Source organism: Cygnus atratus, chromosome 3, assembly GCF_013377495.2.
Source record: "Cygnus atratus isolate AKBS03 ecotype Queensland, Australia chromosome 3, CAtr_DNAZoo_HiC_assembly, whole genome shotgun sequence".
NCBI lineage: Eukaryota > Metazoa > Chordata > Aves > Anseriformes > Anatidae > Cygnus > Cygnus atratus.
Genome location: NC_066364.1, coordinates 103,036,831 through 103,063,264, shown reverse-complemented (window position 1 = coordinate 103,063,264; position 26,434 = coordinate 103,036,831). Strand labels below are relative to the sequence as shown.

The 26,434-nt window shown below is 40.5% G+C and overlaps 1 protein-coding gene across 3 annotated transcripts in view; it reads left to right on the top strand.

The window, feature by feature from the left end:
• Positions 1–1,649: 1,649 nt before the first annotated feature.
• The window catches only part of CDC42BPA (CDC42 binding protein kinase alpha), a 162,398-nt gene continuing 137,613 nt past the window's right edge, over positions 1,650–26,434 (top strand). For all 3 annotated transcript variants that reach the window (XM_035564799.2, XM_035564806.2, XM_035564814.2), the window contains exons 1-2: positions 1,650–1,796; positions 2,493–2,710. In XM_035564799.2, coding sequence (XP_035420692.1) covers positions 2,515–2,710 — 196 coding nt within the window. In that variant the 5' untranslated portion in view covers positions 1,650–1,796; positions 2,493–2,514. The remainder of the gene's footprint in view (positions 1,797–2,492; positions 2,711–26,434) is intronic.

Below are 26,434 nucleotides of genomic sequence, written 5' to 3'. Positions count from 1 at the left end.
AAACTCTGTAGGAAAGAGCATAAATGCAGCAGCTGTGGATTGTGAAAGAAACACCAAGTCCACATGTCCGGATCTGCCTGGATGCCAGTACAAAACCTGCAGTGAGAGAACTCCACTGTCATACTAACAGTATACCCCAGAATAGGAAGGATATTTTCAGCAGTTCGAAAGATATTTCTTGGAGGGTTTCTGCGTACAAAATTTTTAGAATCAAATTCTCTGCACATTTCTTCATTCATCATGAGTTGGTAGGAGAGTTCCTTCCTTCCGAAAGACGTTGTCCAAACTCTTGGATGTCATCCCCGTGCTTGCCAAACAGAAAGTGCACTCCTCCTCCTCCCTGATGGACAGTCCATCCGTTTTTCCTTCTCGACAGCACAAGACGGAAGTCACTGTCCTGTGTGTAGCTTCACACCAATGAGTTTCTATGCAGTTCAGAGATCCTGAACATCTTTTATTCTGTAAATCTAAGCAAACTGCATGGGACTCGTGTTTAATCCTAATGCTGTGTTTCATCTTCATCTAGATGGGTACATAAGACTGCTTACGTATTACGTCCCCCAGTAAAAAGACAAGTGAAATAAATATATATGGGTGCTCGTTATACCGAAAACAAAAAAAAACACCAAAACCGGAGGGTCTCGTGCTGGTTACCAAGCCGAGGGCACACGCCTGAGCCGTTCTCCTCCCCTCGCTTCACCTGTAACCAGTGCCCCCTCGGGTGCACAGCGCTCGGTCACCGGGCCCCCTTCCTCCCGTCCCCCCGCCTCCCGCTGACGGGCAGGACAACATTCTGAAGGGATGTGCGGGCGATACCGCAGCCCGAGCGCACGACCACCGCCCCCACACCTCTGGAGGTCAGAGCCACGGCCACGCGTTACCGCCGCTGCCATTTTCCACCGCGGCGACGGCCGGGTGAGGGAGCCCCGCCTCAGCGCCTCAGCACCTCGGCGCCTGCCCCCGTCCCGCCGGCTCGGTGAGGCGGCACGGCCCGAGGCAAGGGGCGAGCCCCGGGGCGCCGGGCCCGGGGCGCCGAGGCGGGGCTGGGCTCCCCTCAGCGAGGGGCAGTCAGGCAGCGGGGCGTTGCGCGCCGGCCTCCCCGCCCTCCGCTCCGCTCCGCTCCCTCCCCTCGGCCTCGGTCCGCCCGTATCCCTGCATTCCCTGCTGCAGCACCCACCCCCGTTACCCTCCTCCCCTCAATCCCATCAGTAGCGGCGGCTCCCGGGCTCGGCTCCCCGCGCTGCGGCGGCGCTCGGCGGCGGCTCCCCCCTCCCCACCCGCGCCGCCATGTTGGGCTGCCGCGAGCTCGGCGGCGGCTCCTGCGTGTGAGCGCGGGCGGGAGGCGAGGCGAGGCGAGGCGAGAGGGCTGACGAGGCTGAGGGGGACGGGAGGCAGGGAGGCAGGCAGGGAGGCAGGCAGGGAGGGTGCCGCGTGGGCCCTCCCCGCCCCGCCGCCCCTTGGCGCACGCCCGCCCAGGGAACGATGCCCTTGGCCTGGGGGAGCGAGGCCGGGGGAGCGTCTCCCCGCCGGGAGTGAAGCCGCTGCCGGAGCCTCCCGGGACGCGCAGCCGGAGCAGCAGCGGGAGGAAGGACGGGGACGGCGGCGCCGCGGCCATGGGGAGGCTTTGACAGGGCGACGAGCGCTCCCCGCTCGCCCCGCGGCGGTGCCGCTGTGCCGGGGCGCGCGTCCCGCCCGCTGCCGCCCGCCCGCCGCCCCTTGGCGCAGCAGAGGAGGAGCGGGTGGCGATGAAGCCTTCGGCTTCCCTGAACCGCTGAGAGGCCTCGGGAGGAGACCCGGTAAGCAGCAGGAGGAGGCGGAGGAAGGGCACGGCTCCCCGCCACGGGACGCGGCTGTGCCTTAAGCAGGGTCGGCCGGGGACCTGCGCCTCCCCCCCCCCGGCGGGTGAGGGGACCGCCGAGGCGCTGCCCGCCGGAGAGGCGGAGGCGGAGGCCGCGGCCGCCTCCCCCCCCACCCCGATCCCCGCCCGCTGCCTCCGCGGCGCCGCGCTCTGCCGCTCCTTCCCGGTACCGCTGGGGTGTCGCGGAGTGCCGGCCCTTCCCGGCCTGGCGACGGGCAGGATGGGGCTCCTACACCTTAGGGATGCGGTGGGTCCCCTCTCGGTCTTGTGCTGCGTGACCTGAATGTTGGATGAAGGAGAAGAGCTTCCTAAATATATAAACGTCTCTGTCTGAGATGGCTAAAATGGTGAAATTGGCTCTACGCAGCCGTGGTTGAATTTCAGGGTAACTGTTACCATTCACGTGTCAGAACCGTATATATATTTTTCATCAATAACCACATCAAATGATTTTTCTTTTCTTAAAAATGACGTACGCAGACACGTGCTGTATGCGTGTGTGTCTGAAACTTGCTGGGCTTCAGTTTCAAGCAGTGAGAACTGAAGGGACCTAAAAATGAAGCACCACCAAGATTTTGTTAAAAATTTGGTTGACATTTCCTTTTTTTTTGCCTTTTTTTTTTTTTGGATGAAGTGTACTTAAAAAAGACACTCCAATGCAAAGTGAAACAGCCATGTCTGGAGAAGTGCGCCTGAAGCAGCTGGAGCAGTTTATTTTGGATGGGCCGACTCAAAGCAACGGGCAGTGCTTCAGCGTGGAGACCTTGCTGGATATCCTCATCTGCCTGTACGATGAGTGTAATAATTCCCCTCTGAGAAGAGAGAAGAATATCCTCGAGTATCTGGAATGGGGTAGGTTTGGATGCGTTTGTTTTGGGTACATCCGTCCATGTTCGTGTCTGCTTTGTCTTCGGTATTGCTGCGTGAGAGGGGATGGTGTACACTGGAGTTTTACTGTGAAGTGTTATCAGCTGTAGTGTATTTAAACGTGACGGCGGTGGTGCTGACAAGAGATCCGTGTTGGTTATTTGTCTTTGAGGTATGCGTGTAAAATAGACTTTATGTTTTTGACGTGGTTCAGATTCTGGTACGTGAAGTCTATTTGTTTACCCAGCTGTTGAGCTTTGTGTCCTGAAGGTAGTGGGAATAGAGAAGGATGAGGGATAAATTGTCTGATATTTGGAGAAGAACAGACCTGTAGGCAATCCTCAGTTTGTTGTCTGGAGTGAAAATGGGGATAAATACATTCTTGTCTTTAACATAGCATCATTGCTGACTTAATAAGGTGAAGTTGGAAAGCAGGATGAAATTGTTTCATCCCCATCCCTTGTTCCATTTTCTTCCTTAGTTATAGAGCAACGTTACAGTATTTACGAGTTTTAAATGAGAATGGTTGAATGACGGTGGTCTAGTTCTTCTTAAGTTATCACAGAACTGGTTGGCTTTAGTTTTTCTTTTTGATTCTTTTCCTCCTCCTACGTATAGATGGCAAACAGAAGTTGCAATCTGATATGAGAGCCTTGATGCTAACCCTTACTACGTGACCTTCAAACTTCAAGTCGTGCTGTACTTCTGCGTTTCCTTTCAGAACTATTTCTCATATCTGGTTTGTAATAAATACATCACGAAGGCGACTTTCTCTTAAAAAGCACGTTTTCTCAACGTAACAGGCATTTGATGAATTAGCTGGTTGGGTCCTGTGTAATGAAGTCACCAAGGAAAGACGTTGTTTTGATAACTGATCTAACAACACAAGGCGTGTGTGTGTTTGGTGCCTGTTCCCTAATGGAGTCATAGTGACATCTAAAGGACATCTGACTCTGTAATTAAGTTTCTTGCACTATTCATAGTGCACTGGTTTTTGTTTTCTTATTATCTAGAGGAATGGGCTATAATTAATACATTCTAGCTAAGGAAGAAATAGCAATTAAAGGGACTTCTGAAGGATCTCCACACTAGAACTGTTGTGTTATACAGAAAGTATGAAAGGGTTGGAAAATACGTTGGCTCACAGGAATTTTTTGTATGTGAGAGTGTAGTCTGTAGTGGAGTTAGCCATCTGACACCCTGTTCATAATTGTTAAAAAAAAAAAAAAAAAAAAAAAAAAAAAAAAAAAGTAAAATGATATGGTTAGAATACGTGTGTTTGGAGCTCATCCTTGTTGAGTGCTGGTATATTCTAATGTCTGATGAAAAAAATGGATCCTTCCAAGGTTCTGCCAGTACCTGAAGCTGTCTGTAACAAATCTTACAGACTACTAATGGAGATGATACCTTATTCCAGCCTTTCCAAAATAGTGCTTCTTGCTGGCCTCTCTTTCCTGCAACTTTTTTGCTCTCCCGCTTGCAGCTGTGCCTTAGCAGGACTCAAGCTTCAAGTTAGAGCAGTTCCTCCTGCTTTCACGGAAGCACTGTCAGAGTCCTCTGTCTGCTGCCAGTTGTACTCTCCAGACTTGTAACGTGCGATTTTGGAGAGGGTTTGTGAGGTGAAATGCAAGAGCAACGGTTTCTAGTGCCTGCCTTTGGAAGTGTCGACATGAACGATGCCGTTATCTTGCAAACGCTGCCGAGCTGTCTCTGCTGCCTGCCAGCGCTGCCAGTGAAACCAGCGGCCCTTGGCGTTTCTGTTGAGATGCGGGTCGTGGCGGAAGGAGGTTCCTACAGGAGTTGTTGTGCTTCAGCTCTTGGGTGCAGCGAATCTACGAAGGGCATCCTGTTCTTTGGCGTAATCACGACCTCACCACGTATCTGTTTTTCCCCAAAGGGGAACCAGTGGAAGTGGTTGATTACAAGGAGGCGAGATGTGGTTTTAAAGTCAACAGCGGTGGAAGCAGAAGGCTGGCAGCCAGAAGTTGTAGTTTCTGTCCTCGCCTCCATCAGTCTACCTGCTTTCAGGTTGTATTTGCTTGTTTATTTTTTCCAACGTCCCTACTTGAGCAGTAGGGACAATAATACCAATTTTGCCCCAGGGAGTTGTGAAAACTCCTAGTTTTGAATGCGCTGTATTAATTTGTTTCTCCCATCAGTGAAATAAAACTTGGTGTATTCTGGTGGGTGTCACTCGCTGTTCTGGAAATATACGGGTTTATGCCAAGCGTTCACACGTCTGCGTTATTACTGTGAGGAGTTGTCTTTGAATGTATCGGAATCGATCTTGAAATGATATGAACTTGTATGTTTGTGCGTTTACAGATGACAGAATACAAATTTAAGGTTCAGAAGATTAACAGTTCTGAGGGGTAAACTGCTTTTTTAAAAGAGTAATTTTATTCTTTTTTTCCGCATCTAATACATAGCTCTTTGGCGATCATAAACTGTTGAATGCAATTATAAATGATTTATTTGTACTCGTCACTGGTGCGGTGTAGAGGTAGGACTGTTCTGGTTTTGTGGAGCTCGTGGATTATTTTTTTCTGTTAGTGGATGTATGTTTTTGTTTCAGCTGTTGTAGGTCTTAGATGTTACATGCCTTGTTTCTTGTGAGACTGGGTGTTCATAGCACAAGGTGAATTTTTGGGTGCAAGGGGTTGGGAGCTCCTCTAGAATGGAAGAGCTGATGCAGTCTTAGTGTAATAGCCACGTGACTGCTGCTGTATTGAGGGGAACTAAGATGTTTCATGTTCTACTCCTTGGATCTTTTTAAGACTGTTTTATGACTAGTTCTAGAACTAGTTCTATAACATATTGAAAAAAATAAGCAGGGTAAAACAGATGAGCTTCTGTATTGGTTTTATGTCTTTTGTTTTTTATTGCTGTTACAAGTTCAACTCAGGAAGTGGAGAAAGCGAAGTTTCTGCCATGTGACCAAGTTTGACTTTGCGGAGGTTTTCAGTCTTGAAATGCTCGAAATGAGTGTGAAGTATCAGGTTGATTCCTTTGTGGTTTATAATCCATGCTAATTTAAGAAATCCTTTTTTTGATGTAAAGTCATTATGTTTTTACTTTAACTGTTTTTATACGCGATTTGTTCTGTGACGCGCTACTGATTTGGTGTTGTTTATTGTGTGTAGGATTTTCTTTTGGTGTCCCTGGCCGTGTCAGGGGGTTGGGATTAGCGGATCTTTAAGGTCCCTCCCAGTGGTGTTCTGTGATTCTATGAGTTTTAGATGCGAAGATGGCCGCAGAGACAGATGGTGTATTTGAGAGTTAGTCAGGGAATGTTTTGAGACGATGGGAAAGAAACCAAACACCTGGACTTGGCTTGTTCTACGCGTTTGATGGTAGTTTTAATTTTTATCTCTATTGGCAGTTGCGTTCGTGATCTAGAAATGGGACTGGCTGATTTTAGCAACTGGAGCTTACTGCAAGGAGCTGTTCTGTGTTCCAGGCGTTTTGCTTTTCCTTTCCTACGTGTGTGGGATTTGCCCGTGTTAGTCAGGTGTGTGACGGGGGTAAATGCAGGCTGCTGAACTCAGCCTGAAAGAATAGTGGTAGCGATATCTATCTTCTATCTATTTATCTATCTATCTATCTATCTATCGATCTATATTTTATCTATGTTCTCTATAGCGATAAAAAGAAGCTTTAGAAATATTTGTTGTTCTAAGGAAACTCCCTTTACATCGGCACCGATTTGAAACAGTTTTAAGAAGAAACTAGAACGATATTGCTTAGTTCTCCATTAGTGGAGAAGTAGAGAAAACTCTTCACCGTATGTGGAGAGACAGAGGAGGGAAGGGGGAGGCCACTGTGCATAGTGTGCGGTCAGTGACTCGGTTGCGTCTGTTCTCTTGCAGGTAAAATTAAGCAGTCCTTTAGCCTGTTTATTTCTTTCTTTTGTTTTCTCCTCCTCTGGTCTCCTCTGGTATATGGATTTCATTGTTCTCATTTCATCTCTAGCAGAGCTGAAATGTGTTGTGTAGGCAGTGCTGTTATGGTCGCAGACTGGACTGCTGGCATCACTCTTATACTTCTGTCATTCATCTGTACGTCTCTTCTGGCTATTGGAAATGGCTCTATCACCATAAGACTATTTTTTCAAGAAAGAGGTGTGGAGTGGTCACCTGTGTTTTCTTTGTAGAGTTCTCTCTCCTCCTCTCTCTCCCACTGAATTAAAAATGGTGCATCCGTTTTCTGGTTGTTTGTTTTTAAATATATTACTAAGAAAAGAAAATAGTATCTTGCCTGTGGACTTCTTCACCTGTTCTGTGTTATTCATCTGTTTGTAAATTGTGAAAGAAATCACCGGCGTTTTCAGATACAATTTGTTTACATGTTGTTTTTAACACAGACTGATTAAAAAAATCCTTCACCTAGATCCCATTCTTCACAGAGACAGCAGCATAAGACATAAGCTTCAACTTCTTTACCTGTTCCTTTTTTTTAAAGTAGTTCTTAGTACTGTCCAGTTTACCAATTGAAAAGATATTTTGCCATAAAATTACATTTTAGGAATTGTCATTGATGCTTTCTTACTATATTCATAAAACTAGGAATGTCTCTTGCTCTCAGTGATGTAAGTTATGAAGTTCTATTTATGAAAGAAAGAGCATCCTGCTTGTCAAGGCCTCTTAATGTGCATACGTGTATCCCTGCCCTTAAAAGTGAGTCGCTCCATTGCTTACGGTCAAGATATATGGAGGTATGGGGTCTTCAGTGTTGTCAAATGGAAATGACCTTCAGATCTGTGTTTCAGAACATTGTCTGAACAGCATTTATGGGGATGCAGTTTTATACCAAATTACTTCATAGAAAAGGAAAAAAAAAGACGTTGCAGGACAGTAAGTAGAACAGTTCTCCGTGCACACCTTACTGTTAGGTAGCTCTGTTTACCCTTTGTACCTTTAGAATTGTGACCTCATGCACATTTCAGTTCTGATTTTTGTTTGGTACGGGGAAACAAAGTACTCTAAATGAGTCAACAATTATGATGTGATCAAACGATCTGTGAGAGCATCCAGGAGCATCCAGCTAATTCTGTTTTACACTACGGTCAAAACCAGTTTCCAGGAGAGTAAACCATTAACCCATTGTGACAAATTTGTTTTCTAAACACATCTACTGTACACTAAAGGATTTTGCACCTCTTTTTACTTAAAAATATTTTTTTGAAAGATGTTCTTTTTTTTTTTCTTTTTTTTTCATTTGGAATGAGGAGGTTTGGGTGTATTCAGAGGCTGCCTGATGGATCTGGGGATTGATGTCCTTAGGTTGACTGAATTCTGTCAGTGACGTTCCTTTTGTTGCGGAGGAGTACCACTTGCTGAGGTAGAAAGCCACCTAATGCTATATTTTCAGGAATTTTAGGAATGCCTTTATTCTGTACAGAAATTCCTAGCATGCTTTGGTCTAACAGAGACAAATGGAGAAATAAAATAATTTGAGCTGGTCTGCTCAGTGTGCGCTATAAACCTTACGCCAAACCATAAACTAGCTGTTACTAAGATATTTTGTCTTAGTGTTAATCCAATAGCTTATTTGTGGGATGGTCATAATTGTAAAATGTACTGCTGAAATAGACTGAAGGTGTGTTTGGATTCTTAACGTTTGTGCAGTGTGGGACGCTGTGCTTGTACGTGATTGAAGTCCTTCCTCAGCTCTCGCCTTTCTCTTGAATTTTACTGACATACTCTTTTTATAACCCCTAGCATATTATTGGTTCACAGTTGACTGAAAGAAGGATATTGTACTATAAGAACAGTGAGCCTATTTGTTTCAATACAGTTTCAGGATGTATATATATTTGCAAAGACTGAGAGAAAATGCCTTCATTTTTGCAACTTTATCTTATGTCCATAGATCAGTGCTTGAATTCTGAATTGCAGCATTAAATAGCAGTAATTTTTATTTGATTCGTACCTGCAGCTGAGTAGTCAAGTGCAGGTGTCTTGAAATTCTGTTGCAATTAAATTGCAAATACAAAATTTCCAGCTACAAAGTGGATGCAGGTAACTACCCTGACAGTTTTTTCCCATGTTATTTTCTGAAGATGGACACTGCAAGTTATACTAGATGTATCTTTGCAATATATTCATCCATTCATAGCAACCCTTTACTTTTCCTATCTCTATCGCCCATTGGCACAGTAAACATCTAAAATCAATTAGCTTCTGTTGCCAAGCTGTAAAACCCAACTAAAAAAGGTACGATGAATGGTTGAGACAGAATTAAAAAAAATTGACCAGCTAGACTCTTAAGTCTTATCTTTTGGCACATCAATAATTTCTTCCATGAATGTTTGTACTTTTTAAATTTGATTTTCTCTTTATCTGGCTGAACAACCAGAATATTTTGTTCTGCTCTGGTCTAATTCACTTCCGCGTACTATTTTTCTGAAATCCTCATTAAGCTTAGGAATGCTGCTAATGTGGATGAAAATCTTTAAAAAACTGTGAGTGAATTAGGTCAATCGCGTGCAGGTTTCTGTTAAGCGCAAGATTTTTATTTCCAAGAGTTTAAGCATGACATTAAACATAATAATAACAGATAATTTATTTTGCTCAGAAATTTAGTAGAAATAGATGGTAATTCTTTTACTGGAAAGACGTTGGTGAGTTTAAGTGGCCTTCTGAATGGAAGGGAAAAAGTATTTCAGGTACTAATGACTATATAATCTCATTTTATTCAAACTTTGTTGGATTACACCTCCAATGCCTTATTGCTGTTTTGGTAGTTTTCTCTTTGGTCTCAGCTGCCTGGGCTTGGACCAGTCCTGTTTTATCTTAGCTTGGGAGCTTGGAAGCACTTAATTATCAGGGTGGAGGGTATGTGAACACTTTTTCCGGTATAAAGTGAGATTTTAAAGAAGTATTTCCTCTCACTGTTGTCCTTGTATTCATCCTTTTAATCTTAAAATCCTTCTTTATTTGGGGATTTTGTGATTGTTCTCTTTGTTGTCCTGCTACCCCTCTGACTGTTGCTGTGGATCGTAATTCTGTTCCATGTGTGGTGCAGGACCCCTAGGGGTATCCGTTTTTGAGTTCTTCCTTCTTTCCTTTCTATGCATTTTTAATGGGTAATGTTATTCCAAAACAAAGCTCTAGGTTGTCCTCTCTAAGCTGAGGCTACCGTCTCTTCTTCCCAGTGTCTATTCTGTTGCTTTTTATCTGAGCAAAATGTCAGTTTGTCTTTCCAATGTGATGCAGATATCCATGTCTCTGTCTGAAACTTCCCTGGCCAAAATCATGGTTTCTGGATTTTCTTTTTCCTTTTCTTTCTTTCCTAGTCATCTCTGAGCTTTCGCTATTTTGGTGGTCAGGCTCATAACACAGAGATTGTGCGTAGAGGACAGTCTCAAAAATGCTCCTATTTCTTATGTAATTCTTTACATTATAGGTGCACCAACAAAGCGATATCTATGAACACCCTGTTTATTTCCTATTTGATCCAGTACATATAAATTTATTTACAAACAGGAATGATTTGCAATATTAAGCTCTTGTAGAGCTGGGTGCTTGGGCTGTTTGTTCTGGTGGTGATTAAGAAGCTGTTTTCTGTTTTACCCCTGTGGTCTAAATGCGAAGAGACTTAAGTGAGAGAATGTATAATTTTAATACCCTAAACTGTTATGAAGAAGTAATAAGAAGGGTAGGAAAGGGTTTTGTTACAAGTGGTTGAAGTAAATGTCATTTGGGCTGTTGGGACATCATAGTTCCAAGGTATTTCATGCTGTCGCTCTCTATGGCCCTTTTACCCTTACCCCTGCCTTTTGTAAATAAAACATTATGTTGTTTGAATGTTTTGCAGGACTCATTTGTAACAAGAAGAGAATTAAATAATATTGGTATTTTAATTGTAACTTCTGCTTTTTTGTTGAGTGGGGGCTGGCTAAATCCCGTCTGCCACTTGTCTCTGTTTTGGTGGTGCTTCTGTGAATGGAGGGACATCATCCAGTCAAAAACTAACCCTGCAAAAACGTGTCGAAATCTGTTGGTCCAGTTGTGTGAAGAGATTATACCAACGTTTGTACCAAAGAGTAGGGTAGAACTGTGACAGCCTAACCTCCCCGTGGCTTTATGTACTGTAATTTCTGCAGTCCAAGTTTTGAGGCTGCTCCTAAGATTCCCAGGAGCACACGAGGAGCCTACAATTTGGAACCAAATATTGATGTTACCATCTCTTTCCAACAGGTGTTTGGTATAGAAGTTCTGTGAGCTTTTTTGTTTCCGGTAACAGTTTCCAAGACTCTTCTTGCAATGCATGAATTTCCACTTGTGAAGAGGAATCATTAAAATGGCTCTCTGAGTTTGATGAGGGCAACTCCTTGGGGGAAAAAAATAATTACTTCTGCGTTTTTTGGTATTTGGCACAATATTACTGTTCAATGTATTTTCCTTCTGTGTTTTGTATCTGAAAGACCAAGATTTTTGTTTTAACAAAGGTGGAATAGTTGTGTTCTATTTCCCCTAACTTCTAGAAAACACTTGTTGAGCACAGTGTTCTGCTGTTTTGCAATAATGTAAAAGGATACTTTTATAATTTTAGTAATGACTGACAAAAAAAAAAAAGACTTGTATTTGTTGTGATATGATAGAAGGAAATTACAGAAGCAGCTTACTACACCAACAGATATTTGCTGAGAAAATCCTTACCATTTAGCTGTAGTTTGTGTTGTAGGACACTTTATTTTGATGTGTCTGTGCCCCCCTCACTCAGCACATTGACTATTTTTCCTTCATAGCTAGGAACCACCTTTGGCTAACAAAAAATACGCTTCTAAACTTCTGTATCTTTGCAAAAGTCATTAACGGGTATAGATTTAGGCAAATACTATCTTCTGGATGTAAATATTTGGAAGGTTGTCTTTTTTGTTTTCTTAATTCTTTTGTGCCTTATCTTCTCCTCTGAAAACAAGGAATGACCAAACTCCATTGATGATAACACAGACTCTCAAAAAGCAAAGTCTAAATCAAGTTACAGTTACTAAGAGAAAACTGTTATGATGTATATTACCGTGGCTGGTGTCATAATGGTATTTCATTAATCTGGTAATTCTTGGTTAACTTGTTCCTCTAGTAATCCTTTGTCTTGAGAGATGATGACTTAGGATCTAGTTGCTTGCTTCTAGTGACATTGTTTCTTAGCTCCTTCAGTGAGTATTTGTACAGATATGTGACTGTATATAAGCTGCTTGAACTCATGTTTCAGGTGTTAACCTGAAAAGTCTCTTCCTGGGTGCTTTGTCAGAGCTCTCATCTGATCTTATCGGTAGTAGCCTAGTGCTTTACTGTCGGGTGGTGGAAAGAAAGGGAGCAGAGGGGCAAGAAGTTGCCGATTTGCTGGGTAGCTTCACTCTTCTCGCACTTGTACATTACTTTTATCCACAACTGAGATTATTTAATAGAATTACTCTGTGTTTACTGATGGTAGTACATTCTCCTTGTAATGCTTGGCACTGCCAGAAGAATGGGGTCTCTTCTAAGAAATTCTCCTTGTAATCAGTAATTAAAAATTTGCTTTAATTTTGCCATTAAATTTTCTTTGTAATAGAACAGTTCAGTCTCAAGGTGTTTTGCTTTCTGTTGGTTGTGTAGGTTACACTGTCAGTAAATATATTCAACCATGCATGTGATAACAGTAAGAATCTGTAAGCCAAATTCTCCTCTCATTTAATGGATATAAATGTGAAGTTAATTCCCATACAGTGTTAAAGCAGTTCCTGTATGTTGCTGAGCTTTTAAAGACAGTCAAGTCACTTACTTGAGAGCGTTAACTGGTTAATTATATATGAGCTCTAGTTTTAGGGCTCAAATACCATAGCTTTTTCTAGATATCCAGATAGAGAATGTTTCCTTTATTTTGGTGTAGTTCTTATATGTTTTGAAAGTATGCTTTTATTTCTTTTCAAGCTGGGAGGGTTGTAAATGTTCTTTTTCCTTTCAGTAGTATGACTCCTGGTGAGAAAGTCACTTATAGTGATACTGGGCACTAGTGTATATTGTAAAAGTCTATTTGAGAAAGGGGAGGGGAGGGGACAATTATTAGCATCTTAAACATCTCTGCAAAGAAATAGAGGCATGGTTGTGATTCATTGAAGGCCGTTCAAAAAATTACCGGAAAAGTAGTTTCTAGTAGGCTGATAAGTTCCTTCCAAAATTTTGTCCAATGTTTTTGTAACATTTACTGTGGAAATTCCTGGAAGTGTGGGTGGTTTGTAACTTCTGTGTGTTTAAGTGCTTTATTCATTTTTTATTTATTTATTTCTAAGTTTTCAGCGTACTGTTTGGGTGTTCTTATTGTAGGTGTAGTTTCTTCAGAAAGCATGGAATTTTCTTCTTGTGATTCTGTTTCTGTGATGTCCACTTTTCTTTCTCTCCTGTGACTTTAGTGTGGTGCACCTGAGAACAGTAGCAATTGTTTTGTTTCTCATAAGGGAAGTGTTCTTCTGCAGTGGTCAGGTGGATTCGTGCCCAAAATTGTGTTTTGAGCAACTGTTTATGTATTGCGAACTTAGGGCTCCATAAAAAGTTAGGCTTCTTTTAATTAGCAGAGCAGTTTGTACCTTGCTTTTTCAGAATCTCTTCTGCAACCCCACAAAACACATGCGTGCCACTGGTATTTCAGTCAAGTTTTTCCAAAGCGTCTGAATATCTCATATGGAATGCAAGTGTACATTGAAATTTAGCATCATACTTATTAAATATTTATTAAATTATTAATTTAATATTTATTAAATAGCCCTGTGCTAATCCCTCCTGTGCATAAGCGTTACTTAGCCTGAGTGGACTTTGGAAAAAAGTATTGGTGATGTAGGAGCAAGTAACCATTAGACTTAACTAAGCTCAAAGAAGAGAAAATGAACGTTGCTGTGCTAGAAACTTTTCCCTTAGAACTTCGTATACTTTCAGAAGTCAAGTCGAACGGCACGGGTGATAAGCAGAAACTCTTGATTATAATCTGCAGCTAACGCTTGGAGATACCACCTGAAAAGCTTTATGTGCATAGGTATTTCTCAAAAAAGTTGTAACTGAAGGATGAAACAAGTCTTCTAATGACCTTGTTGGTTAGTCATCAGTTCAAGAGAAAAAGACAGCGTAGGTAGGTAATTTCACTGTACTGTTACTTCAGTGGATCAGGAAATCGCTCCCTAGTCATTACTTCATTCTGGACCTCCTTGCAAGGAGTTGATTTTTAAAGCAACTGTGCAAAATGACTCCATTTCTTGGCTCTAGAGGACTTTCCACTAAGAATGGATGCTCTACGTTTCTCGTTATTTTTTTTCTGGTGTTTTAGGACTTTTGGACATGTTCTGTATGGTTCCCAGAGGTTGGTTGGTCTGTTTTTTACAGCAACGGAGTCATAACATGCCAGAACATAAATGCTGAAATTTTCTCATCTTAAACAGTACTGAAAAAGAACAATTGAAGAGCTGTTGTTGAGCTATTACTTCACATACAGCAGCTACCTTCCAGGCACAATGTCATTTCTGTAATATGTAATGCTTTACGTAGTGAATAAGCATGTTTTATATATGGGGAAACGTTGATCAATAAGGGTATTCTTGAGTGATTTTACTGTTTCGTTACTAGCTGTTTACTTCAGATTTTGTTTGTGCAAAAAAAACCCTAAATAGTACAAATCACTATCATTTATCTTTTTGCTCTGCCAGATTCAAATGGCAAAAATTCTCGAACTGTCCCGACGTAGTTACTTATGATGTAACTAGACTAGAAGAATCAAGGAGCAGCCATTGAGATCCTTTGAGTTCTTTGTAAGCATGGTAAGGGTTGGATTTGCCTTCCATGGCCTGTAGCAGCCCTTGCACACACTTTCTGAATATGGAGAAGGAATAGCTTTTTCTCTACTTTACTGTTGCATGTGTAATATTTGTAAAATGACTGTGACTGAGGGTTCTTACTCGTGATTTGGTATACCAGGACTTGAAAAATGTTCCTCCTATTCCTTCTCCTGCAGTCAGATGTGGAAGGTCATGAATGGAGGTGTACTCTGAAGTGACAGGCTGTACTAAACTGAATTTTCTTGTTGGCCCGTAAAAAGTAGGGTTTGGGATTTTAGTCCAGTCTTGGCTTCATTAGCAGATGGACAGAAAAGAGTAATTTCTAATGATTTTGGTTTTAAGTGGCTTTGATTGTTTTAAGTGAGCTTTCTTGGAAAATATGTTAATTCAATATTAGACTTCATCCTAGCCACCTGACATCTGAAATGATGGATAGTCCTTCACACCTGTGTAAAATCAAAGGCAGTCAGAAAAGTAGGGAGGGCTTGCTTATTTATTGGTACGGAACAATAACATCTGGATCAAGTGCAAACTAGTGCAAAACCAGAGCCTACATCAGTATTTGTTTTGGAGAGCTTCAATAGCTCATTTGTGGTTTTGCCGCTTGTAAATAACGCAGCTACCCCATCTTCCCAGCGTCCGCTGAAGGATTTCATTCTTTGTATTTTCCGCTGCTGAGTCTGGCCATCTCTCTGTACTGGTGAGGAAGGGTGCAGAGCCAGTTGTTCATTGATGGCTTGAGCTAAGTCTCAACTTGCACAGAACAATCTTTCCTTCTCCTGAAGGCTTTTGGTTTCTTTCTGCTTCTTTTTGCAATCCCATGTAACACAGGCAGCCTTCTTTTATCTATTCGTATAACATTCTTCTGCTCCCTTTCATTTTGTGGGGTCAGTACTGGAGTAGGTGAGCTGTGGATTAAATGGAGAGTATTTCCTTTATTTATCCCTTTGGATGCCTTTTCCTTTTGCTTTCTGTGCTTTAACTTGTAGCTAACACTCTGAATTACTGTGCTCAAGAATATTCTAGGCTTTATTATCACAGCCAAGATAAGCTTTATTCTAACATACTGCTCTGCTTCAAGTACGATAATACTTTTATTGTCGGTTGATTTAATTCCTCAAAAACACTACTGCAGGCGGTTGCATTGGAAAACAAGAGAAGTGTTTGTCCCCCTGTGACTTCATTAACTGTATACTGTGCATCATTTCGGGGATTATTAGCTGAGAAGAGTAGTTAGGATTGAAAACTTAAGTACTTGAAGTAATCCAGTAATAGTTTTCCTCTTTGATGTTGCTGAGAGAAAGAGAAATACAAGAGAAGTTAATATGCTATTTTTTCTTTCTTTTGCTTTCAAGGCTGATAGTTCAGGAAGGAAACCTTACAATAAGAGGAGAACTTAATCCATACCGTTTCAGTGGTGTGGCAGAGCACTGGCATTCTGGTTGCTTTCAGGGCACTGCACTCTACTCGGCTTCTACAGAAGCCTGGAACAAATAGATCGTGTTTCAGACCGTGGTGGCTAAGACTTATGACTCCTTCCTAAACCTTAGCAGGTTGGTGTGAACTAAACATGAAGCCCAAAGTGCCTCTTCCCCCAGTACATGCACCTTGCTTTTGGATGGTTTCATATCAATGATAGGGTATGTGGGACCAAGTCTTGCTTACCTAATTCTCAGAATTATCCCAAGAGTAGGAGTAAAATGTCTTGTGCATTGAGTATGACTAGAAAGTTACGCAAGGATTGTCTTCGGGATTTGGCTTGGGATGCCATTTCTCCCATATTTAGGACATTTGTATTATATGTGAAAGAGCTTGCCCCCTGCCTGGCAAATCTCTCAATGTCAAGCAGTCTCTGGTAAGAGCAAGCAGTAGTTCTACTTGTCATTTGGAAATGCAGAGCCCGTATCATGAATATGTTTCTCCCTTTTTCGTTTATATCAGCTGATATTTTAAAAGCACTTTTAGAAGTAGGTTCTCCTCACACTTACTGAATGTCAAGCATTTTTTACCTATCTTAGTGGTTGCAGTTTCAATGATAGAGATTTACAGCTCAGCTTCGCAGTCTGACATCTTCATACCTAAGGGCAAGGAACTTACTGAAGGGTAAAATCTGTCAATGATTGCAGCAAAACTAGTTTAAGAAGTTGAAGAAGATGTATTCTGTGACTGCTCTGAGTGCTCAGTAAGATATATTTTTATTTCTCTCCCAGAAATATGGCACTGAATCCTAAGGGATCCTAAGAAGGGAGTAAGGAATGACAGCGTTGGTGTTATAAAGAAACGTACGTGTTCTTCTCTGTGCATCTGTGAAGTATTTGGCAGCATAAAGGCCTGAGCTAATCCTGGCTCTGCTAATTCCTGGATTTGAGCTAATCCTGGTTAGGGAATTCCTCCTTCTAGTCTGAAGGAAAGGAAGTGTGAGTAGTATTTATAGTTTTAGCCAAAATAGCTCATGTTGTACTTTACTCTCAAATGGGAAAGTAAGATACGTTCCTTATTGCAAAGGGAGTCTTTCTGGGATGTGCTTCTCATGTTAATGGTGTTCATTTCTATATTTTTCTCTACTTGTGGGCACTTGAGCACAGAATTTGAAGCATCAGAAATCAGGAAGAAGGAGCTGTAGGCAGGCAGCCTCTACAGAGGCTCTGACAAGGGGTAAGTCTAAAGCCTGCTGCAGAGAAGAGAGAAGTAAGGATGCTCACCACACCTTCCAGGGTTCCTGGCCTGGGAGTGTCCAGTTCAGAGGGCTGGTAGGAATTGGGTTTAGGAGCAACTTGAAGGCCGCTTTCATGTAAACCTACTGAGAATGTTAGGTGGATTTGGGGTGAAAGTTTGAAGTTTGTGATTATTAAATGATTCAGGAATACAGTAAACATTTGAGATTTTTTTCTTTATTATTTGGAATATTCTCCTACTATACATTTACAGTGGAAATGAGAAGTCATTCAAACATAAATGTAAACTGACAGAATTAACAATACGACTGTGTCCGTGCGTCTTAGTCTGTGGTGTTTTCCCTGCCTGCCTCCTTCCCCCCACCCTGCCTCGCACCTTTTTTCCCTATTGCATAGGACAATGGGGATGTGGAAATTCATTATGATTACATTGTAAAGTAAACTAGGAAAGTTAGCCTTTAATTAGTGAATGAAGCTGTGGTTTGCAGAAAAGGAAAATGTGCTTCTTTTTTTTGGTGGGGATTTGAATGGTATGGTGGAGAATTTGATTCTCTTGCTGACAGCTACAGAGTTTATGTGATGCTGGCTAGGTTACTTACCCAGATACTTTGTATGTATCCACTACTTGTGCATGCATCACCATCTGGATCAGCTAGTTGACTTCCTGTGGTTTGATGTAAAGAGATGCTGAGAACTCTCAGCTGTCACGAAATCAGTTGGAGCTCAGCTTTAAGCTCTAAAGCACTACAGAGTGCCACGTACTCTAAAAAGTTTGTATGGGGAATTGTAAAATTACTGATTAATATTGGATGTCCACTTTCCCCCTTAATTTATTATGTCCCAATCCTCTTTGTCTTCATGATTAAGGATACTGCCATAAAGAGGACATTTAACAAACTTTGTGAGAAATCACAAATCTCACAGCGAAATATGCTGTACTGTTTTCAGGAACGACCTGAATATTTCGTATCAGAGTACTGAAAAAAGGTCATACATAGGCTGTCATCATTCTTACGCTTATGCCCTCTAATTTGTCACCTCTAAACTTTTATCTTCTTCAGCATTGACTTCTTAGCCAAGTCCTATTTTGTTTCTTTGACTCATCTTTGTCCAGACATCATTACATTGCAATGAGTAGTCCTCTTGCTTGTTTTTTAACTAACTGTTTAGTTTATACATGTTGCATTATAAGGCATGCATGGAAATCATATATTTACTCTACCTCCTTTATTGTTGCAGCTGTTGTTGATCAGAACAGCCAGTTTCTCTGGACATAGCTTATACCATTTTTGGAAAGTTCTGTTTTGGAAGAGATTGATAGAACTTTTCTGAATTAAAATGAAGTGTGCTGGAGCTACTGGTAGATGAGGAAAGGGAAAAATCTATTTTAAAAAGTGGTAAAAGTTTAGTTTGGCTTAGTCCCGCTGTCACTATTTTTCAGATGGCTTAGGGAGGAGGCGTACTGTGTAACAGCAGAAAGTGCATTTCAGAGCACATGTTTTAAATTCCTGAACATTCAGTGAGGGTGCATAAATGTATTTAAAGGATTCCAGAGGGGGACCCTGGCTGCCTAAACTAGAGGCTTCCTGTCATGTACTTCTTTCAGTGTTTAGGAGAACGTAGTTCAACTTTTACATATTGCACCTCTCAGTTTTCCTGATGTATGCTTTGGTGGTGGTGCTATATCTTTGAGCGACCAAAGGTAACTCTGTAGTCATAGTCCAAAATATTTTTTTCTTACTCATTTGAGGGAGGGAGGGCTGATTCTAGAGACGCTACAGCTGCAAGATGCTTTATTGTTTAAAGTAAAATACCTCGGTCGGTAGGGAAGGAAGCCAGTATTTCAATTCCAGCTCTAGTCATTTTGTAGCTAGATGATAGTATCCAGGTCCAAAGAGAAAGGACATCCTGTATCTCTTCTGCTTAACCATTTTTGGGAAGAGAATGTTTTCATTCTCAAGTGGTAGATTTAATAGTAGGAATGTACTTTTACAAGCCTTAAATTAAGAAGAGGTATAACACTGATTGTGTTTCCAAAATCCAATGTTGGATTTTTTGCTTTTAATTAATTGCTTTTAATACAGAACAGAAATAAAAAATGAAAACAAAAAACACAAAACCAACAACAAACAAAGAAGGCTGCTTTTTAGTTAATGACAAAAATGTTTAAAGCTGTGCTGCTGCCATTGTGCTGCCTATCTGGTTTAGGAAAAAACTTTGTATTGGCAGGAATGTGGGCATTTTGAGCCCTTATCTGTCTTGGTGTCCTAGACCTGAGGTGAGTGCTCTTACTCAGATTCACAGAGTGCAAGAGAGAATACCCCCAGTAATGGGTAAATCCTTAATCCTTGGATCCACACAGCTACTTCCATACTGCATGAAGAAAGGCAACTGAAACAGTACATGAGTTATGCCTTAAGATGTACTTCTATGTCACTACTGCTTCATCAGACTCTCTTACTTTAAGTTTTCCTTGCCTAAACTTGGGAACTTACCCACCACACACTGCATACTATATTTTAGGTCTCTTTGCGTAAAATTTGTCTTTTCAGCATACTTGAAGTTAATGAATACAAGTGTTGGATACTCAGTCCGTAGAATTCCTGGCAGCCTGCCTGCCTGCGCTCAGTGTAGATGTGCTGCTGTACCTGGAGGTGTGATGGGAATGGTGAAGTTATAGAGGAGGCAAAATGTTTGCTGAACCTTGCTAGTTCATACAGAATGATGTAAATCACTGGGTGAAAAAGACGTTTTATTGGTGAATGAGTATGATTTTTCTGATGGAGCCATGGAAGTAGTCTGAAACCTGGAAAAGCAATACTTCTCTGCACTCTCACAGAAGATTTGCAGGGTATGGAGAAACTATCTCCAGGACCCCTTTTCATGGTGTCTTGGAAAGAGTGAATTTTCATGGCATAAGCATATCAATTTACCAGAAAGAGAAAAGAATTGGCACAGGTTTGTATTTGATTTTCTGCAGTGCTCTATAATAGAACCAGTCCTCATGGTTTGCTTCTAATCAAATTCCTGATATGTACTTTCTCTGTTCCTTTATTGCAAAACGCAGGCAACAGTGGACATGTGCCTCTCAGGAGTCTTGAGACTTTCTGAAGGGTAGTATGTGGTGGGCTTTGTAGAAGTTATGTGACAATATAATGTTTGGTATTGAAGGCCATAAACTAATAATGTAATCTGGATCGTTGTTGTACCTTTCTCCATCCCCAGTCTCAGGGGAACAAAGGGTCCTTAGAACTAACTGGAAGCTGTGAATTCACACGTATACTTTGTGTTCATGGGGAACTAAACGCTATGCGTAGGGAAGAGCTAATCAGTTGTACTGCAGTTTAGAGCTGTCCAGACCCATTTCACCAATTTTTACTTATGCACTACTCACCTTTTAATCAGAAGTTTATATTGTTTATATTATTGTGCAGTCTTGGTGCCAGCTTAGTTCTGTGAGAAGGATCTAATCTACAAATGTACCCATGCTGACCACCTCCCTCCAGAGAAGGAAGGTGCCTGTCAGTGATCGAGAGACATTTGGATAACGTCCTCAGTAATATGCTTTAACTTTTTGGTTATCCCTGAAGTGGTCAGGTAGTTGGACTTGATGATCTTTGAAGGCTTCTTCCAACTGAACTATTCTATTCTAAAAAAACTTATCTAATTAATTTAAACAAATGAAAGATGGGTTTCTGATTTTCATTTTTATGATATTTTCCAATTATAGTTGAAAATTTTATTTATCTTTTACTTCAAACAAACAGGTTTTCAGAAATTATCTATAAAGGTTAAAGTTTGTCAGTATTGCTTTTGGCCTTGTCAAGTGTTGTAAGAGTTTCAAAGCTAACTTTTAGGGTCATAGTGGCTTCGACTGCCCACATTGGGCTGAAATCAGCATGGTACAAATCATAACTTTTGTACTGTATCCAGGCCATTGTGTAATTCTGTCGGTTCTGCCATTGTCTTGGTAGAAGATGAAAACAACAGTTCTTTGGATGCAAATTAACCAGCAGTGGTAGTCACCAACCACTGCCTGTAGAGCAGTATCCTGCTCATAGACAGCAACAGCTCATAAAATGTTAAATAACTATATTAATTATAAGAACATTTCCATGTTTGTCAGCCTTTTTCTCTAACTCTGTTACTGATAAGAGACTACTTAGGATATTATGTGAGAATATTAATAGTCACTAAGTAATCTGTTAGATTTAGAACGGTGTGTGGATTTCTCACTGGCTTGCCTGTTTTTCGGATCTGTAAGGGAGCTTTTAATTTGACCATTTGAGACCGGAGAATATTTCTGATAGGAAGTGGTCTACGAGTTACATAACACTTGGTTTTGTTCTGTGAAGTACGTGTTGCATTAAAATCCCTTTAGGGACAGTTCTGGCGTGTAAACTCTGTTACTGACTTGCCCACAAATTCAGCAAAATTAGCTTGTAGTGGCCATGGTCTTTTTTGACTGTGAGCAAAGTACAAAAAAACCAAACCCTCTTTGTCCTCAGTAACTGTATTTTCAACTTTTTCTAGTTTAAATAAGGAAATACAGAATATACTCATGAAATGGTTGTAGTCTTATGTGTTATTTTATTCTGGTTAATAATCAGTCTTCAGTTTACCACAGACTTGAAATTTATATGCTCAGAAAGCTGGAATTACCTTTCCAACATTGCTGATAGTAGATAAATGCAGTATTCTGAAATCACAGATTTGAAAAGAGTTTGCTGTAGTTACTGGACTCGTTGTTTTGAAATACAAATTAGCACTTGCTCTGACAACTGCTGTATTCATGAAAACCCTGCTGAGGAGTAGCCTGCAGAACAATTTCTTCTGGTGTGGTTGTTTCTAAGTAAACCCTGTCAACACTAGGCACTGAAGATGTGCTAGCTATTCCGTGGTCTGAAACAGCTGTCAAATGTAGTGTCTTGCACATCACCATCTTCAGGTACTGTTGCAATGTGTTAATATAGAAAAGGAAGAAATTGTTTTCATCTGGATTAGTTAGATTGTGGTCAGCAAGAAGAGGAAGAAAAGGTCCCAAGTTACAAGTTAAAAATACTTGTTCTTTTCAAGAAAGGTGAAAGTAAGGCTTAATCAGTGGATGCTATTACGCACATCATGAAGTGCTTTCCTGAGTATAAGGATGTACTTACTACATGCTTTCCTGAATCTGGTTCAAAGCTCCTACTGCTCTTTGACTTTGGACTTAGATAAGGAGATAAGCTGTGCACTTGTAATTATAATTACATTTTTAGATATTAGAAAGTATATTAAAAAACAAGTAGTTTCCAGATGCTTTCTCCTGTTGTTGGACCAAAAAGACAATGCAAACAACAATAAATCTGAAGCTCAAGATAAATAAGAGAACAACTCTAGTAGAGAATTCAGCAGGAGGAAATTTTGGAGGGGACAGAAAGGGAAGCCATTGCAAGGCACTTGTGTGTCTTTATCTACGCACAGCTTTCACCGTGGATAGGACCGTACATATTCCAGTAGGCAGAATTCAGTTTACAAAACTGATTTTTTCTGGTAGTTAGATAATACTCCACAGAGTCCTGAGCTGATCAAAGAACTTGACAGTTTGATGAGCTCTTCTTGGGGTGCTTGAGTTTGGCAGGTAGTTATAATACATTCCAGTAGATGATGTGACATCTTACACGTGTTCTTTCCTTAAATTACATAAAAGAATCTATACCAGTAGATAATTTATATTTAAATTTTTCTTCCTCCTTGGCCACTATGGTTATTTTGTTCATCTCTGACAAAGCCTTTTCATTTACTTTGAACTGTAGAAATTGAAAGTGTGGAAAAAAAACACTAGTTAGGATTAAACTGTCCAGCAGATGTGCTTGACAATGAGGGATTTTCACCAGTTTCTTTCTACCTTTTGCTTCTTTCTTCTGAAGTTCCTTGTGGGTACCCACCAACATTTTTGCCAGAGAAGAAATGGATAGGGACTTCTTTTGGGGCCTGTTAATGAAATTTAGTGGATCAGAGCACTGTAACATGGTACCAGCTCAATACTGTTTTGTGTTGGTTTAGACAAAATATCTTACTTTAGAAGTTTCATGTCCTTTCAAAAGAATGGTTGTTAAGGATAATGCCACAGGCTATGTTTAAATACAGTTATTATGTAGTTAATGTAATGTAAATGAATTGCTGTCCTGAAATCAGAATAACATAATTCCATTTTCCTGGAGTATCATCCATTTTCCAGATGTATCATCTGAAAACCACAGGCATCTGTGCTAATAGGTTTTGTCTGCGTAACAGCCAAATGGTGCAAAAAGTAAGTTAAAAAGCAAATGAAGCTATAGTCTCCATACTAAAAAAAAAAAAAAAAAAAGGCAATGCGTAGATGTCACATACATTGTATTGAAATTTTGAAATACAGCTTGATGAAAGATTTTCTGCAAACAATACATTTGGTACTAGTTTTAATCCAGGTAACTGGATTCCAGTTAATTTAATTAATTCCAGGTAATGAGTTGTGGAATTGAATGGAACTTTATAGGCTGATGATACTTGATGGTTTGCAGTTATGTAACTCTTAATTTATTGTAACCAAAACAGTTTGATGTGTGTATGTTAATAAACAGCTTGTTTGCTGCTTATTTTAAGGTACTTTTTTTTTTGAAAGACAAGAAATGTCATGTGTCTAGTATTAATAATCATTTTTTAAACAATAGGTTAATGTTTATTTGGGTGAGTAATAGCAGGTGTTTTATGGAGAATGTTTAGTGACACTTCTGCTAGATGCTTGTTTATTTACTGATTTTTGTTAAAATCACGTTCAAGTAATACAGCAATTGTTGTATCGCAGTGCCTAAGGGCCACTCTTATGGCTTGTTTAAGGTATTTGTAGCTACTTACACTGTCTTGAACTTCCATTTTTTCCAGACACCCATTTGCATCTATATGCAGGTTATATACTAATATTTTGTGACATGCTTATTGGAAAACATTTCCATAGCCTCTGTTTCTTCCTCTTCTCCTTCGTACCTCATGTATTTGCATTGTACCTTATACAGCAACCGAGAACAAGTTAAAGCTACCTGTAAGGTATCTGTGTTGATTTCTCTTCAGTTTGAAATCTTGGCTTTCATGATTATTTAGTGAACCTACAAGCGTGTATTTTTATGGCTAACTTATGCATGCTGGTAATTTGGTGCTTACTAGGGTTATTTTTCTATTTGTATAGATCAAATCAGAGCTTCCAGTTATAAGTATACAGATTGTGCAACTTCTGTTTATTTTATATATATTGATTAAATCATCTGAATGGAAAGAAGCCTCATGTTATACCTTATCTCTCACAATATAGTAGGAGCAAATCACATCTGTTTTATTAATGAATAGATGTTGTTCATCAGTAATTGATCTTCTAATCTGTAATTTTCTACTTGCACTAACTCTAAGCATTCTTTTTTGGAAATATGTGAGTTATTTATGATATGTGACACCACTGAGACTTAGTGTACTTTCTTCATGAAATACCATTTGACAAATGGGTAAGTTCCTTGTGGTTTCCTCCTGTGTTGTCATAGGAAGCCACATTTAATTGATTATGTGAGTGAAGAACAATGATACAACCACAGGAAGTCCTGTGGCTGAAACTAGTTCAGTTCTCTACTTGCTTTTGATAATAACTTTCTATTTACAAGATACTGCGTTTCATTTAGGACAGCATTGTATTTTGACTTTTTAAAAGTGGTGCTTATTGCAATGTACAAACAGAATGTTGAACATTTCTTGAGATGGTGAATGTTTTACCAAGTATCTGAAAGTAATACAAATACTGCGGATGAGAATTTGTGGGTGAAAACTTGGCAATGGTGGCAAGTTACCTCTCCTACAGGTAGAGGTTTGAAAGGTAAGAGGTGCATGGAGGACCTCCCGCTCATTGCTCCTAGAACTGGAGCAGGCAGCCGATTCAGCTACACAAGCCCTAACGCTTGTAGAAAAGAAAGGCTATGTCAGGAGAGCGATGCCATCTTTTCGGAGAACACTACACACCTACCCTGATTTAAATTGGTCATAAAACTGCATCTTCTTCTCAGTCAAGAATAGTACATACCTTGTCTTGAGGCCCATGCTTTCAGGATATAACAACGTGCACATTTCTAATGTCAAATTTTGGTTACAACCAGCTTTTCTGTGACGTGAGGCACACTAATAGCATTGGTGGAAATCAGGGTTTTTACGTATAAAAATTTTCTGAAGAAACGGGAAGATGACTTTTCAGTACAGCTGCAGATGTTTTTTTCCTTCCATTTTTAAGTATTTTAAAATAATTTTTTGTCATACTAAGTAAAACTACTGAAAGATAGAAAATTCATCATATATCTTCCTTCTTCCTTGCATGCGCTGTTAGCGTTATGCCTTTTTATTTATATATTGAGGAAATAAACATACCCCTAAGATAAAAGGGCAAGAGAAGGATAGAACGTTTCAAGAATAAAGGCAGATGGCTTGAAAGCCAAGTGGATTTTGGAAGAAGGGTCAGGAAATGCTGAGATGCAGAGCCCCAAGTTCTTGGTGTCCTTGAAATGTGTAGTCCTGAACTCCTCGACTCTGGGCAACAGCCATCTGATATCATTTGTGGCTGTTTACTTACTGGATGCTTACAGCCTTGGGGCTGTATGATGCCAGTGTTGCTGAACCTGGGCAGGAAACCATGCTTTTGTGTTGCTGTCGTGTATCATGAACTAGTGCAGGAGTGGGTATTGATCCCTAGCAGCTGGGTGAGATGTGGATCTGTGGCACTATTGATCCGCTTGAGTGCTTACCTCTGAAGCCTCCTGAGGGTAGTGCTTTCTCTGGGAAGTAGGAGTGAAGACTGAAGGAGAGGAGAAGAAGAAGGCAGTAACAGCAGAGAGAAATTGCGATAGCAGTACTAAGCACAGTAGTTTGGGAAATGCTGGTATAATCTAAATTTCTTTTTTTTTTTTCTTTGAATTCTGTTCTGGTAATTCTGTTATATTTTCTTAGAGACTAGTATATAGAGTTTTCAGCAGATCCAACAGAAATATTACAGATGGAGCTCAGAAAGTTACGTGATGGAAATGCTGTATCAACATGAATGTTAAAATATCTGTTTATTCAAACTTTGATACTAACAATATTCATGTGCACTTCCTCCGTTGAGATGAGTGCGTGTGTGTGTATATATATATATATATCTTGAATTCACTGCTCTTAAGATCTTAAATTAAATTTAAA